The following is a 17,909-nucleotide window of genomic DNA, read 5'->3' as shown; positions in this document are numbered from 1 at the left end:
CCCAGTCCCAGCCAGGATTATGTGCTTCCCCATCTGCTGGGCCTGGGCGGCCATGATGCAGATGGGGATCTGGCTCTCCCCACTCGGGGTGGCCTTTTGCCTGCTGGGTGTGGGTGTGCACCTCTACGCGGGGCTTGCTAGCTGGCTGCTTGGTCTCCTTTGTGCTGGGTGGGGCTGCCCCCCCACCCCCCACACAGATTGCCCTGCCACCGCCACCATTTCTTCCCACCCCCTGCATGGATTGCCCTGCCCAAACTTTCTGCACTGCCTTTCCCCACTCCACTGCCCCCCCCTAAAATCTTAAGAAGGGCTTTTGATCATCTTGCATGTTTTACTCACTGCCTAAACTCTGTGATTCTCACCCCTGCAAAGTTTTGCTGTGGGAGGCGGGAGTCGCTCCGTGCAGAAAGGAAGGAGCTCCTCTCCCAAGCTGGAGGGCTAAATTTAGCTGCTCCTGACTCAGAGGTTCCCCTTCCAAAGTATGCTTAATTCGCCCCCTTAGAGAAGCCGGGCCTCCCCTTCCTCAGCTGCCCATGCCAAAGTGCCCCTTAGCTAAGGGGAGATGGGAAGGCAGAGGGGAGCAGCAATTCTCCCGAAGGCACCACAAACGCACATGAAGATAACAACGCTTTGCTGAGTTTCGTCCCGTTGCCGCACTAAAACCTGGGGAGCATCAAAACTCACTTGCAACTCCGGGGTGCTGGAGTTTCCCAGTGTAGCTGCACCAAGCCGTGCCGCCAGGCTTCCCAGTGGCCAGCAGAAGGGAGATCATGATGAGCGATCTTTTTCCCCATTCCCTCCCTGGCCCTTGAGTTCATCTCGACACCTCTTTCTCTGTGCCGCTTCTGGGTTTTCACCTCTCCCTGCCCAGTTCTTGCAGCTGCTCCCTGAGTCCTGGTACAGAGAAAAAGAGCGAAAGCACTGGTGCATGTGGAGAGGGGGAAGGGAGCAGCCCAGCCCCCCATCCCTCTGGGGTGATGGCATGCGTGCTCACACGGACAGCACTGTGTGCCACAGGTTTGCCACCACAGATATAGCCCATCACACAATTATTTGCAATTTGATGATAAATAGCCAACATATGGCTTAAATATATCTTTAAAAGTGGAAATAGGTTCATATTATAACTCACTGGATATTCTTCCATTACAAGGCGCCTTACCAGTTCACATAGGAGCCCTGAGTAAGAGATTGAGAAGACCTATACCTTAGGAATCTGAAAGATAAATTGAACTATAAAGGAAGAAAACAATCCAATTGCTAAGACTTTCATCCTCTTTCACTGAATCTTAGTAAAAAAACAAAAAAAAACACCTCTTCACATTAAATACCAACTTGCCTATTTTTATAGCTCTGAGATGAAAGGAGGAGGAACAAGAGACCATTGTCTGGAACATTTGAAATTTTTATTTAGATTTGATTTATGTAGAATATAAAATACTTGAGCCATTCTGGGTATTTCAATTTTTCCACAAAATGTTACAAACCAAACTGTAGATCTCAAAACATGACTTTTTCCTTGCTTAATGCATATGCCTAGTTAAATTACCAAGTAAATTACTTCATCCTATCAGGCTTTACTCATAAAACACACATAAACTAACTGATTTTAATTGAAAAATTATGTTTAAAAATTTTAAAACACGCACACATAGACCCACATGGTTGCATTTCAGGTGCTTACAGTAGGTCGCAGCATCCCACATCGTATGTCTGTAAATTGCTACTTTTTTTGCTGTTTTCCAAAATGAAGCTTGTGAAGAGACTCAATTAAATGTAACTCATAATTGTGACTTTATACTCATTATTTCAAAACATTGAAAGGGGAATGCTTTTATACAAAAAACATGGATTAAATGGTGTTAATTGTGCTTCATATCTGGGTTCTCAATAACTAGATTTTGTTTATTTCTAGCTAATAGTATAAACTAAAACATGCCTAGAATTCAGTAAAATCCTGATAAGTTTCCTATTGTCAAGCATAAACTCAGCAAAATGTTATTGGAGCCATGTTCTGTTTTCTCATTAGCAGTTTTTCTTTTCATATGCATATAGTAAAACAAAAAGGGATGGATTTTTCCACCTTTAACTAGTTTTTATTTCTTTTCCAATCTTATTTTGTAAGTTTTATTAAGCACAGTTAATCCTCATTTAGAGACCACAATTGGGACTGGCAACTTGGTCACTAAGCAAAGTAGTCACTAAGTGAGAAATTACATGACCACAACTGTACTTTCTGGCTACAAAGAGGCATGGCTAGTTAGTTTCACTGTCAGTTTGCTTTTGTTTGCCTCCTAACCACAGCCCTGTTCTTTGGAATGCTCAACTCAGCGCTAATTAATAATTAACAAGAAGGGAACTAATGTTTGTGTATTAGTTGGAGTGGAAGGAATTAGAAGACAGTAAGTAGGCACACAATGGGGAATAGACATCTTTCAGCAAACAGCCAGTGTGTCCCCCACTGTATGCTTGCTTACTCTTTAACATCTTCCTTTCCAATCTCTCCACTCTCCACTGGGGGTGGGGCAAAAAAAGATTGCCTGCAGAAATTGTTTTCTGAGCCTCTTCTTTTCCAGGAGAGTGAAAGGAGAAGAGGGACTGTGTTTGGTGCACAAGGGGGAATGCACCAGCTGGCGTTGAATGTTCATTCTCTATTGCAGAGGTCCCCAACCTTTTGGGCATCAGGGATTGGTGCCATGGAGAGAGGTTTTTGGATTTGAATACTGTCTGCATCCTGAGGATGGAGCTTTGCTTGTTTGTGTGGCCCAGTTGCTGGCATGCTATGGACTGATGCCGGTCCATGGACCGGGGGTTGGGGACCCCTGTTCTATTGTGTGCCTGTTTGCTCTCTTCCATTCCCTTTCTCTCCACTCTGCAAGTGGGGCAGAAAATTAAAAAGTCAGACACAGGACAATGTGTACTGACTGCAATGGTGATCACATGGCTGGGGGATGCTCCAAAGTTCATAAATTGGTTGTAAAGTTATTTTTTCAGCATTGTTCTAACCTTGGACAATCTCTGAACCAGTGCCTTGTCAGCAAGGACTGTATGGTAAATACATAGGAACAAGCTAATATGTATTTTTTTTTCTTCCTTCTCCAATAAAACTATTTCTTTCATTTTATCACTTAAAAATATGCTTTCTAAAAGTTTCTCAATTTTCTAATAGTTTAAATGAAATAAAATAACATGTTAAAAATATTAGACAATGCTGTTCTTTAAAAACTAAAAAAATGTTTTTGCTAGAGTTACATAGTGAGATGGAATATAAATGTATTAATTTATCTTCCTTTCATGAAATATGCAGAACTTTTTATGGCAGTGTAATTGGAAGGAAGAAGTTTTGCAGAATTTAACTGCAGTGCTAGATAATTCTAATGCTAATATAAAGGGTGCTTGTTTCCTTCAAAGTGTAAAGTATAACACTTAAACACTCTGGGGGAATTCCCTAGTTTATATACATTTTCAAATTGTGCTAACTGTATGTCTCATCAACCTTGATGTTTAAACTTAGAAGATAAAATTGGAATTGCAACATGAGCTCCATTTTGTCTTTCTTTTACCTATCTTGGCAGCATCACAGTAAAAAAAATTGGTAGGTTTGCTAAATTTGGTAGGCAATCTGGAATTAAGGAAAACTTTCTAACAGAACAATTAACCAATGTAACAGCTTGCCTTCAGAAGTTGTGAGTGCTTCATCACTGGAGATTTTTAAATGACACTGAACAACCACTTGTCTCAAATTGTATAGGGTCTCCTGCTTGAGCAGGGGATTGGACTAGAAGACTTACAAGGTGGCTTCCAGCTCTATTCTGATTAGATTAGGTTTTTGGTTTTTGTTTTAAGATTGTATGGCTGAGCCAGAGTATTTCATTTTGTACTGACTTTAATATTCACCATTGTAGAGAGCCCTTCTTCGACTTGCTTTTAATAGGCAAAATGTTAAAGACAACTTGAAATTAATTCAACCAGGGTAATCTTAACTCATAAAAGTATAAACAGTGAGAAAATAAGTACTATATTTTCATTTCTTCTCTTTAAGGAAAAAAATAATGATTGAATTTAACATCAGAATTTCTATGTTTTTCTTTTTTGCTTACATAATTTGTTATTTATTCAAAAAAATTGAGGAATATCTTTAATCTCTTTTAAAAACATTTTGAGCAATTTATTCACCTTACTGTATTTTAGTTAAGAGAGTAAAATATAAATATTTAATCTTTTATGGTTCAGACACTTGACATAATAATTACATTGTGCAGCAGTGGTCATTTCATTACTTCAAAGGAGCTCCATTCCCTAAATTGAAACAGATTAAATCTGGAGAGAAATTGTTTTAATTATCTTGGCATGTTAAACTTGGAATTGTACATAGATTCTTGCTATAAACTTAGAGAGCTCATTAATACAAAATTCAAATCTTTTATGAAATGTAAATATGTTTTTGAAAACTGAAGTAAGGCCTACCACGAAAATAAGCCCTAGCTTGATTTTTGGGGGTGGGTCTAATATAAGCCCTACTCCCAAAATAAGCCCAATTTTGGGGTGAGGCACACTCCTAAAAATCAAGCTGGAGTGGGAGGGTGGAACTGCCCCACATGCCCCACATCCACTTACCTTGCAGCAGGGCCTCTCCTCGCTGGTCCACTTCTTCTGCGGAGACTTCTGCAGCCAGGCATGCATTCTTCAGTGACAGGCCTTTTTGCCAAGAACCGAGCTATGAATTCAGTCCATAGCTTGGTTCTGCAAGATCTCTGCAGCCAAGAACTGAGCTATGGATTGAATTTGCAGAAAGGCTTGACTGCAAAATGCAGGCCAGAGCTCCATTCCCACCTGCAGAATGAAGATGCTCCTTTGGCCGAAGAAGAAGTAGACTGGCTCGGCGAGGCTGTCGGTGCCAGAGGTGAATATAAAAGTCACCCCCTCCCCAAAAATAAAACCTGGTGCCTCTTTTGGAGGCAAAAAAAGACCCAGTCTTATTTTCAGAGAAACATGGTATGACAAAGCCTGATGTGCAATTGCATAAGAAGTTGTATCTATGAACAGGAAAATGTTCTGCATTTAAATCATGTGAATTTCAATTTAATTTGTTGTTTTCTGAAAAATGTTTTAGAAGCATAACGTTTATTAAACTTGTATCATTCTTTTTCTCAATTTCAATAAAATATTTTAAATAACACATATATCTTATTTTAAATATCTATGTTTTAAATATCTATGTTTTATTTTTTTTCCAAATAACACTCCATTGAGTCTTGATATTCTATTTAGGACATTATCTCCCTTCAAAAGTTAGTTTTTTAAAATAGTTGATTTCAGTAAAAGTAAGTTTTATAAGTAAGTCAACAATAGATATGAATAGGTTTCGGGTTGAGCAGAATTATTAAATTGGGAGTTTACTGTCTTTTCCATTTGCTGTAATCATCATAAATATCAGCATTCTCGCTAGTTCAGTAATACAGAACCTTATATCAAAGCAATTTCTTTTGTTAATGATAATTCTCATTGTTTGTAGCATATTTGAAGGCAAAACTAAAATAACCTGCCACTGTAAATATTGTAATGGTTAACTCAAATACATAGCATGTAAGAAATTGAAATACCCACTATATGTTGGTAAAAGTTCCATGATTTCAAAACAGATCATACAAAGTGAAATATGTCACATATTTAAGAGTTATAGGAATCGCCAAATTCAATATGAAGATTCCAAGAAAAAAACAAACACTTGCTATGAAACTATATTTTATGCAAACTGAATACCGTATTTTCTGGCGTATAAGATGACTTTTTAACCCATGAAAATCATCTCAAAAGTTGGGGAGTCGTCTTATACGCCCAGTCGTCTTATACGCCGGAAAATAGTACATAAATCAATCGAGCGCCCCCGTTCTTGCAAAGCAACTTCAAGCCTCCTTAGTCCAGTCCCCCCTCCAACGTGACTCTCCCTTCCCACCCCCAAGAGCCTCTCAGCCCCTTCCCCTCCCCCTTGCAAACGCCAGACCCTGGGAGCTCTTGCGTCTATTCCAAAGGGTGGGTGGAAGGAAAAGCCCCTTTCGGCTCCGGCTTGGCTGCAAGTCAGCGAGCCCGGGAAGGCACGCCCTCCCCTCTCACTGTGGAGGAAGCAGGGCAGGCTGGCGTCTGGCGGGAGCCGGCAGGGCACTCCTGCGCACACGCGCGCTTCCCGGCTCCTAAGGAGTCCTCGGGGAGCCATGGCAGGCGCCTCATGCTCTTCCCTCTTGAAGCAGCATCGGCGGAGCCGTCCGGCGTCGGGCAGGAGCCGGCAGGGCAGTCCTGCACACGCGCGCACTCCCCGGCTGCTAAGGAGTGCTTCTTAACAGCCGGGGAGCGCGCGCATGCGCAGGACTGCCCTGCCAGCTCCCGCCCAATGCCGGACGGCTCCGCCGATGCTGCCTCAAGAGGGAAGAGCGTGAGGCACCTGCCATGGCTCCCCGAGGACTCCTTAGGAGCCGGGGAGCGCGCGCTGCGCAGGACTGCCCTGCCGGCTCCCGCCAGATGCCAGCCTGCCCTGCTTCCTCCACAGTAAGAGGGGAGGGCGTGCCTTCCCGGGCTCGCTGATTTTCCGGCGTATAAGACGAAAAATCTTGAAAATCATCTCAAAAGTTGGGGGGTCGTCTTATACGCCCAGTCGTCTTATACGCCGGAAAATACGGTAATGGTTTGTTCATTTCATTATATTCTAGTGTATTATAGGTTAAAAAATAACCAGAACACTGAAGACTATTACAATTTTCTTTGTTGAATGATTCTGTGAAGCAGGCTTATTAGTTATACTCCCAATCTTTCTAATAGTTAGCTTTAAAACTTCAGTAAAGTCAGTGAAATCAAACATCAGAACATAAAGCCCCTTGGACACCAGATGCTCAGTCTAACCATATCAGTTCTGAATTGATTTGAAAAGGGAAAGTTGACAGATTACTAGATTTGGAATCAAAATCCAGATTAAACCTTGCATATTTTATTGAAATATTGATGCCAAAATTCCTGATTCAACTTCAGTGCATTTATTTTCTGCATCAAATATTAGTGAGGAAACAGAAGACCAAAGCAAAACTGAAGTGATATTGCATGGAGTTTGGCTTAAATATGAGTTTAATGACCAAATATTGATCAATAGAAGACTGAATGGAGAAAATTACAGGGTCCTTATATTGCTTTCTGTATAAAACAAGTGTAGACTTTGTTCTTTCAGCAGTAATATGTATCCACACAGTTGTATGTCAACAAATGGATACTCTGGGCATACTGATTGTAGATGTAGTTCAAAGGTATTTATTTAGTGGTCCACCATTAGTTTTGTAAACAGAAGGTAATTTAAATTTTGAACTTGGTATCACCTGCCCCTCAATTAAAAGTGCACCCACAGCTGTATATGGCCTACTAGCAGTACTGTGGTCTTCCTGTGAGACCCTTAGTTTGCAAATATTCACAGCATCCACTTTCCCCCATAAGTTCCTGAAATCCCTCTCAAAAGAGATCCTACTCCTCAATATGCCATATGAAGTATAATGTGGCTCTTTAGCTGATGAAGGTTGTTTACTCCCTACTCTGTACTAGTCCTCTGTTTCTAAGTCTATAGGATTTACCACAAATGTCTAAGCCTATTTAGTGTACTTCTCACTAGTTCATTGAAACTAGTAAATTCTATGGTCCTTTTCAGAAATTGAAGGGTATCATATTTTTTTCATTATAAATTATAATGTTGAATCTAAAGCAATTGTCATGTGCACATGATATGAAAAATGAGGTGTTGTTGTCAGTGGAGGAAGGATTATTATGGATAAGTGATTTTGATTTATCGATTAATAATGTAATAAGCTTGGCCTGCATATTTTACTAAAGTTGATAAAAGTCTTGTCAATTTAAAAAGTATTTTCAACACTTCCCAATCCATCGCATTGACAGTCTACATTATGAAGAAGAATCTTTTCTGCTGTTGTATAGTTGCTGGTAAATACATGGTAGTCATATTACTGTGATTAATTATTTCTAGGCTTGTGACAGCAAAAATAATACATATGTGTATGTACTATGTGGACAGTCATGGATTTTGAGGATTTAGTAATTTAAATCCCCCACCCCCATTCAGGATATAGATTGTATGTGGTCTGCCAGTATTATATTTGTTACATCTGAAAAATACCTTCAGTTAATATGAAAAATTACTCGAAGTTATAGTTAACTACTTCATTGATTATTAGTGCATTATTAACTCATCGGTTTTCATAAAATTGTGATTTTATCTTACAAAGATAATTTATACAATGGAACATATATTTTTCACTAGTGTACACTTCAGCTTTGGTTGAATGAGATTGCTGAACTACTTTTAACTAATGTGTAGCAAACATATGATACATTTTATATTTTGAATACCTAAATAATTTATTTTTCTCTGCCCTAGATAAACTAATGTAGTTGTTCACTTCCATGATCTTTCATTTTGTTGAATATGTGCCTTTTTCTAATCATTCATTGTAGCTGTTTTCTTGAAACCATTTAGGATGAATATTTTTTTCCCTTTATTTAGCATCAAAATGGAACTGTCAGCCAAAAAGCTAGAATGCACTTGGCCACAGCTGCTTTAGAATCACTCAACACCTGACTGACATTTCACTAAGATTGAAAAGAATCTTTCACATGTATCAATTAGACCTGCCAAAACTCCAGCATCCCTAATAGCTATATGGAATGAATAGGTTTTGACAGCTGTGGTTTGCCCCATCATTGCAGCAATGTGACACGAAAAACAGCATCTTCTGAACATTTGTCTGCCACACAGTTATGAAAGTATAGTAATTGACCACCTTAGACTCAAGTGTAAAACTGCTTACATAGTTTTTGCCCGTGGTCCATTATTTCTATCTTGGAAGACACAAGTGTTCAAATAAAAATCTTGGATCACTAACATAATATTACCTTTAATATCACAACAATAAGACAACATGCATCTGGCAGAAATAGATGCTAACCCAGTGTAATCTTTCCCATGTTAAAGGATCACTGATCTGGAGCACTGTTCTGGAGCTATTCCATATACAGGATTTTTATAGAAAGAATAGGCATCGATATTGATCCATTGCCAAGAATATTGGATGCTTTTCAGCATGATTATATCTTGATTGTATAAGGCCTGCTTGCCTTTTCTTCTCTAATAACCACTCTTGCTCTCACTTGGAGTTTTTAACAACACTCTATCTGGCCAAACAGCTCATTTTTGTAGAAAAGTAGTACATTTTGTATTACATCAAGGTAATTATTAGGAATTCACATGCTTTGAAAATGATTTGGAAGAAATAAAATGCAGTCACAATGCATCTCTATAGTTAAAATAGCCTGATGTTTACATGCAATCTCCGCAAATAGAATCCCAAATGATTTTTAAGTAACATCTTTTTTTTCTGGCCTGTAAAAACTCTGAAAAAAAGTTGGACTTCTTTAATTAATTGTAGAGGTGAAATTTGCACAGTTACATTTTGTTAAGCTGTACAATAAAATATTGTTCACTGTGATTTATTTTACAGTAGCCTTAGGCTTAGTTCTTCATTGACCTATTTTAAAGTAAACCCTGCTGAATTGGCAACAGGGAAGATTGATTAGCAATTTAAAATAAATATATACAATCAGAGAAGTATAGGACTGTGCTCTTGCCTTTCTTCATTGAGAATTTACAGTTGCCATAAAGGGAGTTCTAGTTGTCTCTCCCCCTCTCCCCCATTAAATAAAGTAATGACTAAAATGATTTCACTTTCACCACCTGATTTGTATCACTGGTGCTTTTACTGCTTAAAAGGAGTTGGGGGAATATGATCTTGAAATACCAGGATACTGTACTATAAAATGGTAGTGTATAAATAGCCAAGATTTTACTCAACAAGACTGCATTGAGAAAGCAGATGTGTTAAATATGAATAAATGCATAGCAAAAATATTAGCCTGTTCTTCAGTCAGGAGGCAAAATTAGTATTCTGTATATAGAGAATATATAAAATGTGGTTTCCTGTTGTGCAACTGATCATTTTATATATATTTTCATATAATGATGAAAGTTAATTCTCTACTGACTGATAATTAACTTCTAATCTAAATCAGATAAAGTTTTAAGTAGATTCTTTTAAAAAGCTGTTGTGAGCTTTAGTCTTTTAAATTATCCTGAAGCCCTAAAGCTTTCTATACTGATTTTAATCACATGCACTAACATCCACTGGTGTTGATAAGGGCAAAGCTGATTAATTGTATGCTACCTGAATAATAACATATTCTTCATATGCATCATATGCTTTTGTTGAAGTATTTCTAAGCCAGATTCCAAGAAAAGCTTGAGAATGTTTTACATTTTAACTTTGCTCTTGCCTAAACTGTGTACATTTGTTTTTTTACTTCACATTTTTGTTAGTCTAAAATGGGTGTGAAACTGCCGGCCCGCAGGCTGGATGCATTATCCGGAAGCCGCGCCCACCCCATTGCCGGCAATGGCAAAACTGTACCGATACGTTGCGTGATGTCACGTGACGTCGTGAGTTTGACATATCTGGTCTAAAACAAGTGAGGACCAATTTGGTACCTATAACAAAAAAAAAACTTTTGTACATAACGAAGAAACATACCTGATCTATAATATCTGCCATATGTTTCTGTTATATAAGCAAGATAAAAAAAATATCTTAAATATAGAATATAAGACATTTTGAAACTAATGCTAGCTATCCTGCCTGAGATTATTTTTTTATTGTTGTTGAGAGACATAACATCTTTATACCATTGTTGTGATTACAAGATTCTCTGATTACCTGTGACTCACTTTGAAACATAGTTATATCACATAGTGTGAAATTGGAAAATCTGTTCTATATGTGTTCTAATGGATGTAACGGTCATTAAGTATATGAGTCTTCTGACGTTGTAATCAGATGTGATTCAGTCTGTTAAATATCCATGAAGCAACATCTGCTTCACAGAGTGACCTTCTGCTAGAGAATAGTTAGCATCTATTAGCAGATCATAGTGCAGATCTGCCTGATTTGAAAGGCACTAAACTAGGATAATCTCCTGCTCTTTAGCAGCAAAACTGCAATAATTTATAGCAGTAAAATTAAGCTTGTATTTCTCTTTTAAAAGACTCTTCATGACATAATTATAGGAATATATATATATATATATATGTGTATGTATGTATGTATGTATGTATGTATGTATGTATGTATACACACACACAGTGTTGAAATTACCTGTTTAATTTCAAAAATGGCTTTTTTAAAAAAATTAAGCTTGTATTTTTCTTTTAAAGGCCTTCATTACATAATTTATAGGGATATATACAAAAACATTATAGTCTGTTAAAATTACCTGTTTAATTTCAAAATTGTTTTTTTTAAAACAAGATGACACTAGGGGATATGTCATGTGATTTCCTATATAGATATTGATAAGAGTAATTAAAAATTAAAATAAAGCCAAAAGTAGTTGTACCATCTGCTGTATATTAATTAGATCTTTGCCTACTAAGGATAAAGTTTTAAAGAATGTAATTGAAACTAACTAATAGCATATATGCTAATATTTTAGAAAATGGGCTATTAGTTTATGCTTTAGCTCTAGCAAAGATAAGGATGATCTATAACAAACTTTAATTTTCTTTCTTCTCAGAGCAACCTCCAAATAACCAAGGCCAGTCGACCCTGCAACCTTTGCCACCTTCTCACAAGCAGCATTCAGCACAGAATCACCCATCTATCACCTCCCTTAACAGAAATTCACTGACAAATAGGAGGAACCAGAGTCCGGCCCCGCCGGCTGCTTTGCCCGCCGAGCTGCAAACCACACCCGAGTCGGTCCAGCTGCAGGACAGCTGGGTCCTTGGCAGTAATGTGCCACTGGAAAGCAGGTAATCCTTTAGGACCTTTAAGACTATAGTTATGCTCAGCATACTAGAAATCTGGAATTTGTGCTTCCCTTGTTCTGTTAACACAGCTGGAATTTTACTTTACCATTGCCACAGATTTGATGCTACCACCTTGTCCCAAGCTGACATTTGAATTTAATTGTTCATATATATATATATATATATATATATATATATATATATATATATATATATATATATATATACACATACACCATATGAACCAACACTTTGTGGTAGCTTTTAGGGCTGTAAAGGAATACAGACCTGATCTTGGAAATGATGAAGGAAGGAGGCTATTAAGGGGAGGAGCATTAAAAATATTATTCAATCCAGAGAAAGAGGAAAGAATAAGATAGGGCAAAGATAAAATCTGCCAAATTTTCAAAATTCTGTTATTCTACCATACAACAATAAAGAGTGTTCCTGCAATCCCTGCTGTGCCTGTTTCTTGATCTTACCTATCTCAAAGGTTTAGCACAATGTAAATCAGGCTACTCTAAGGTCACTCACTGTATTATTATTATCTTGATGCATGTAATTTCTACTTATTATTTTACTTGGCTTATATGCTGGTCTAATGGTCAGACAACTCTTAATTATCATCAAGAATGTTTTATCTTTGGTAAATAAGAATTAGATTAATAAGATGCTATTAGAGAAGTTTGCATGTATTTATTTTCTTTATTTCACCAAATCTGGACAATGCACATATCCCTCATAGAGCAACTTTTAGCAGCAGATACTTTCTGCTTTTTTAATTTTGCATATGGTTCTTATTATTTCTTGTCCTTTGACTTGTATTTGGTGGCATTCTTTTGGTCTGTTTTCTGTGACTGCCACTGCAACAACAAAAAGTTGGTGGCACATTAAAAGCTAACAGTTTATTATCACATAAGCTTTAACAGAGTCCACTTATAAGATGTACAGATTCTAGTCTTTATTAAGCAAATGTTATAAAACAGCTGTTGAACATGGGAAAGGGAAATAGAAGAAGAAAAATAGTAAAAAGAGAAGTCAGAGAATTACTTTACATAATGGCAGTGGCCCTAAACAAAGCATTGAATCATATGTATTTTGGGACACTACAATGGATGTACAAGAACCAGGTTATACATAAAATCCACTGATTACCTTATAAGAAGAAAGGTGAGACACAAATCATATTAATAAAATAAATAGATATTTCCATTCTCATCCAAAACATATCAAACAATCTAATGTTTACAATTAAGCCATACAAAACAAACATACCTATTCTGACAGTCCATCAAAGACCCTCTAAAGGATTTACCCATGCTTTTCTCAAGCTACAAACCTATCCAATTAAGAAAAGATAACCCAATCCAAGAATAATTACTTAGAAGACAAACTGAAAAGAAAACAATAAAACACTATTTATTACCATAGAGCAGCCAAGTAAAATCACTGAACTCTATCAGCAGTGTTCTATAGCTGCAGAACATATAATTTATGTTTTCTAAAATACTGAAACCCCTAATCCTTTTGATTTTTTTCTTTATTAACATTGCTATTTCTGCCTATTGCTATCATAATAAATTTGGTTCTGCCCTTGTTAATGATATTTTATTAATTACATAAACTTTTACAGTTGCCTATCTACAAAAACGAACTTAAAGTGGTAAACATAATGTTAGGACAAAAGCTACAAAACTGTTTCTCTCTCTTTTTAAGGCAGTGTGTCAAACTTGCAACGTCATGTGATGTGTCATGACGTATCACAATTTTTTTATTGCCAGCAATGGGGTGGATGCAGTTTCGCCATGACGCATCCAGCTCGCGGGCCAGCAGGTTGACACACCTGGCCTAAGGTGTTCAGTGAGTAAGTGAATGAAAACATTCCACAAGCTGGTGTCTCTATAGGATCCTAAATATCACTGCTATACTGCCTATAGATTTGAATAATCTGTTACTTGCCAACATAGATAAGTCATAACTAGCAACCTAATGCAACAGTGCAAACACTAGTGTTTACCTACTAGGTAATTGATGACCCAGTGACAGCAAAAACTGAGAAAAGGTACTCAGTATCCAGCATGGTATCTATTCTGTGAATAAGGCTTGTAAACTATTTCTTCCCTCCTTCTCAAATATGCCCATATTATCTCCTGGATGTGAAGTGAATGCACATGTGATGTGAGTGTTCTTGAGAGAAAACACCAATAATATGGACTAGAATCCAAACTGCCAATAGTTGATACTGGAGGTGGTTGCACTGTGACTATGTCTTTGGGATATGATCCCCACTCAGGAGTCAATCTTTCAGCAAAGCCTTTCTTGGGAATAAAGCTATTTGAAGAAATTATTAGATCTGATAAGAAGAAATCCTCGTCTACAGCCCCAAAGAGGAAAGAAAATAGATACAACAGAAATCCTACTTCTCTATTTATCAGTAAAATCACTATCTTCTTTTCCTTCTCTCAAGATGGCTACTGCTCAATAAGATTTTCTTTTTTTCTCTTGCCAACAATCTGCTGATTTCACTGCTAAAGCTGGTTCTTTAGCAGTGCTGCTCCCTGGATGACTTGTTGATGATTGTGGACCCAGTGGGGAAGGGAGGGTCTTGAAGATTCCAATTCCCCATGGAACCTATTGAAAAGTTACTGGGTATATCCATCTTCCTGTCAATGAGTTTCATTTTCTAAGCATGTTGGAGTTTTAACTTTCACTCTTTGACTTTACTGTTTTATTTTCCTTTTGCTTTAAAAGTTGATCAGAGCTTGAATGTTGATTTATTTCAACCCCTTGCTGGATTCTAATTGCTTTTTCTCTTTTTTCCTTTTGCTATATGTTGTTCTGAATGATCTCTGTTCCTTCCATATGGAAAGCATGGCAACATTTGTGTGTGTGTGTGAAGAGACATTAGGCTCTCACCACTAGATTCTGTATTTTTTGAATCTGCAAAATACCTGGAGTTAATTTTATTGATTTTTTTATAATCTTGGATCGAAATATAGAGGAATATATATACATATGCATATGTTTTATGGTCCCTGATTAAGTTCCATAGAATGAAATGACTGAACAGTGTGTGAAAACTAAGAAAGAAGGGTGGGGAATATGCATCTTCTGGCTGGATTTCACTTACAAAAACTTGATCAAACTTTAATGATTGTTCAAAGAATGTTAGAATCTGAAGATTCATTTTTGGAGAATGGTACACAAAAAGATTTTGATCCAGAAAGTGGACTTTATCTGTTGTTCTGAAGTTTAAATCTGCATACTTCTTCAACGTTATGGTCATAGCTGAAAGAGAGGGAGACAAATTACTTTCCTCTACAAAAATGGAGGGAGACTGGATAGATTTATTACAGTTAACGGGTAACTATTTCTGCTTGCACTCTGATCTGAAGATAGATTTGTTCTGGAGACTGAATTTATTACATTTAATTAAACAACAATTAACAAGAGAGGATATTAAGAAACAGACATGGATTTTTGACCCAGGATAAACTATTTACAACTTTTGGAATGATTCAGGATAGTTAAGATGCCATGGTAAATTTTCCTACAAGTGGATTCCAATAATAGTTGGTTAACAGAAAGTTTTGAAACATTATTTTTTTCTATTTTACTATTATTGTTTTTTCTGCTAACTACTTTGTCATTAATGTAACATATACTGTAGAAGACAGGTCAACAAGTTGCAAATAGATTTAGCAATTTAAAAATTTGGGGAGTGCCTGTTTTGCAATGTTGCAGTAATAATCAGTATTCAACTAGAGGGGATAATATGTGTATAATGTGTTGTGTGTCAAGTTTCCGACGTATGGGCTTTTCAAGTGACTCTGAGGCATTGTTTACCTTAAAAGTCCTTTATTTAGCCTAATACACCGGCAAATGCTTGCTCGAAGGAAGCTGGAATCTGAAATCTCCGCCCCCTTGCACAATATATTAAAACACAATTCTCCACCTTTCTAATTTTGTCATTAATCATATTCTCCAACTAATTTAAAGAATCAGTTTCCCTTCTGTTAGAAAACCTGCCAAATTCTTATCTTCTTTAATTTCAGATGGCCTTGAGGTACAATCCTCCTCCTCCCCCCTCCCAACTTTAATCCAATCTCTTAAAGCAATACACAAGTTTAACATATGAAATAGCTGCTTCTTCATCTCTTGTCAAGCAAGAACATTCAATGTTAGCAGTGTTGACATTGTGTTTTTTTGAAGCATGTTTTTTAACGTTCTGACTTATGAGGTTTTTTTTTACGTCTTCTTGGGGTTTTTTAGTTTTTTATTTTGTATTTTAACTTTGTTCTGAGTAAAATAAAAAATATATTTTAAAAAAAGTAAAATCCCTTCCTTCTTTCAGCCTGCAATCAGATTTAAAAAAAATATGTTAGAGAGGGGCCCCGTCGTCAGGTCCCATGCTCAACAACCAAAGTATTTATCCAATAGCCAATCTAAGGAGGCAAGAATCAAGGTACATTGCGCTTAGCATGATGCTATAATCTCCCAGGTCCCTGTGTACAAGCAGAAATTTGGGTATACCTGGAGAAACACCTGCCAGAAAGACAGGCCTGAGAAATGACTCAGAAGGAACATACAAGAGTTCACAAGACTCCACAAAAAAGTAAAATCCATCCTAGAACAAGCATAAATATTTCAGGATAAAGGGGACAATAAATAAATACCAGAATGGGCATACCCAATAATATATGTTTTTTTTTCTATTTGTTCAGTGAAAATGAAGATCCTGAAGCTTGGGCCCTGGGAATATATTCTTCAGTCCTCTCTTTGTTAAGTCTGATAAATATTAATTGTTAAGATCATCTGAAGCTGCAATTTATATCTAAGATCCCAGGTTCAGTTTTGACTATTGGCAATTTTATACTTAAAAGAAGTTAGCAAGTATATTAATAAGAAGAAACAAGTTTTTCCTTCCTTTTCTGAAAATTGTCACTGCCTATGGAAGAAAAAAAAACCCATTTTTTCCACTGAGAGTTACATTGCACAGCTTGTCCTAAAGGAATTTAAGGATAGTAGATTGAGGGCAATAGAAGAAGGGGACGACAGAGAATGAGGTGGCTGGATGGAGTCACTGAAGCAGTAGGCGTGAGCTTAAATGGACTCCAGAAGATGATAGAGGACAGGAAGGCCTGGAGGAACGTTGTCCATGGGGTCGCGATGGGTTGAACACGACTTTGCAACTAACAACAACAACAAAAAGGCTGAAATTGTCTTTTCTTTTCCATTTTAAGTATAATTTGAAATAATGGGAAATATTGATTAATCCTTTTTGATGAAGTTTTGAAAAAATAATTGTTATATTTCAAGTGCAGTATTAGTATAGATTTGATTTAATTTTTACCAAGTTAGTCAATCAGCAATAGTACAATCTAAAAAGCAAACAAGTTTGAACCATCTTTCTAATTGGATGGCCTTATATATCTAATGTATTATTGGTTAAACAGCAATAAACAAAGCTTTAGACCAGTTTCTAGGTATAGAAGATCAGATAGTCATGGATCTTTTTAAAATTTAAACATATATGACTAAGTCTGATGACTAAGTTCATCTTTCATTTTACAATAATACAGTGAATTGAACTGGCCCTTTTTTCAGATTGGTCAGAAATACCAGTGATATGTCTTTAGAATTTCAATCTGGAAAGCAGTAATTCATTGGGCATTACAAGTTATGATATAACCTAGCATTTCACGCTGATAGTTGATGTATACATAATCCTCCAGATATAACAGGTCATTTAAATAATTGTTCAAAGTTACAACAGACCTCTCCCCCCAAGACCTACATACAACCCTGTTTCAGAGTTATGAACTCTGCAGATCCCTGGTCATTCACCCTTACAACTGTCTGCAGAGATGCTGCAGCATGTCCATCTATTTCCTGCCTACCCTGCTGGGTCCCCAAAGGCTTTTCCCTCCACAAAATTCTATATTTCCCTCCACCATTCACAATTGCTCACTTACCTTGCTAAGATCTGCAGAGCTCTATAGGTGGG

The 17,909-nt window shown here is 37.1% G+C and overlaps 1 protein-coding gene across 3 annotated transcripts in view; it reads left to right on the top strand.

The window, feature by feature from the left end:
- The window catches only part of TENM3 (teneurin transmembrane protein 3), a 255,087-nt gene that overhangs the window by 38,438 nt on the left and 198,740 nt on the right, over positions 1-17,909 (top strand). For all 3 annotated transcript variants that reach the window (XM_081333123.1, XM_081333122.1, XM_081333121.1), the window contains exon 2: positions 11,668-11,905. In XM_081333123.1, coding sequence (XP_081189249.1) covers positions 11,668-11,905 — 238 coding nt within the window. The remainder of the gene's footprint in view (positions 1-11,667; positions 11,906-17,909) is intronic.

Source organism: Vipera berus (assembly GCF_964194415.1).
Source record: "Vipera berus genome assembly, chromosome: 7".
NCBI classification, from domain to species: Eukaryota; Metazoa; Chordata; class Lepidosauria; order Squamata; family Viperidae; genus Vipera; species Vipera berus.
Note: the sequence above shows the minus strand (reverse complement) of the source record. Positions and strands in the feature narration are given on the sequence as shown.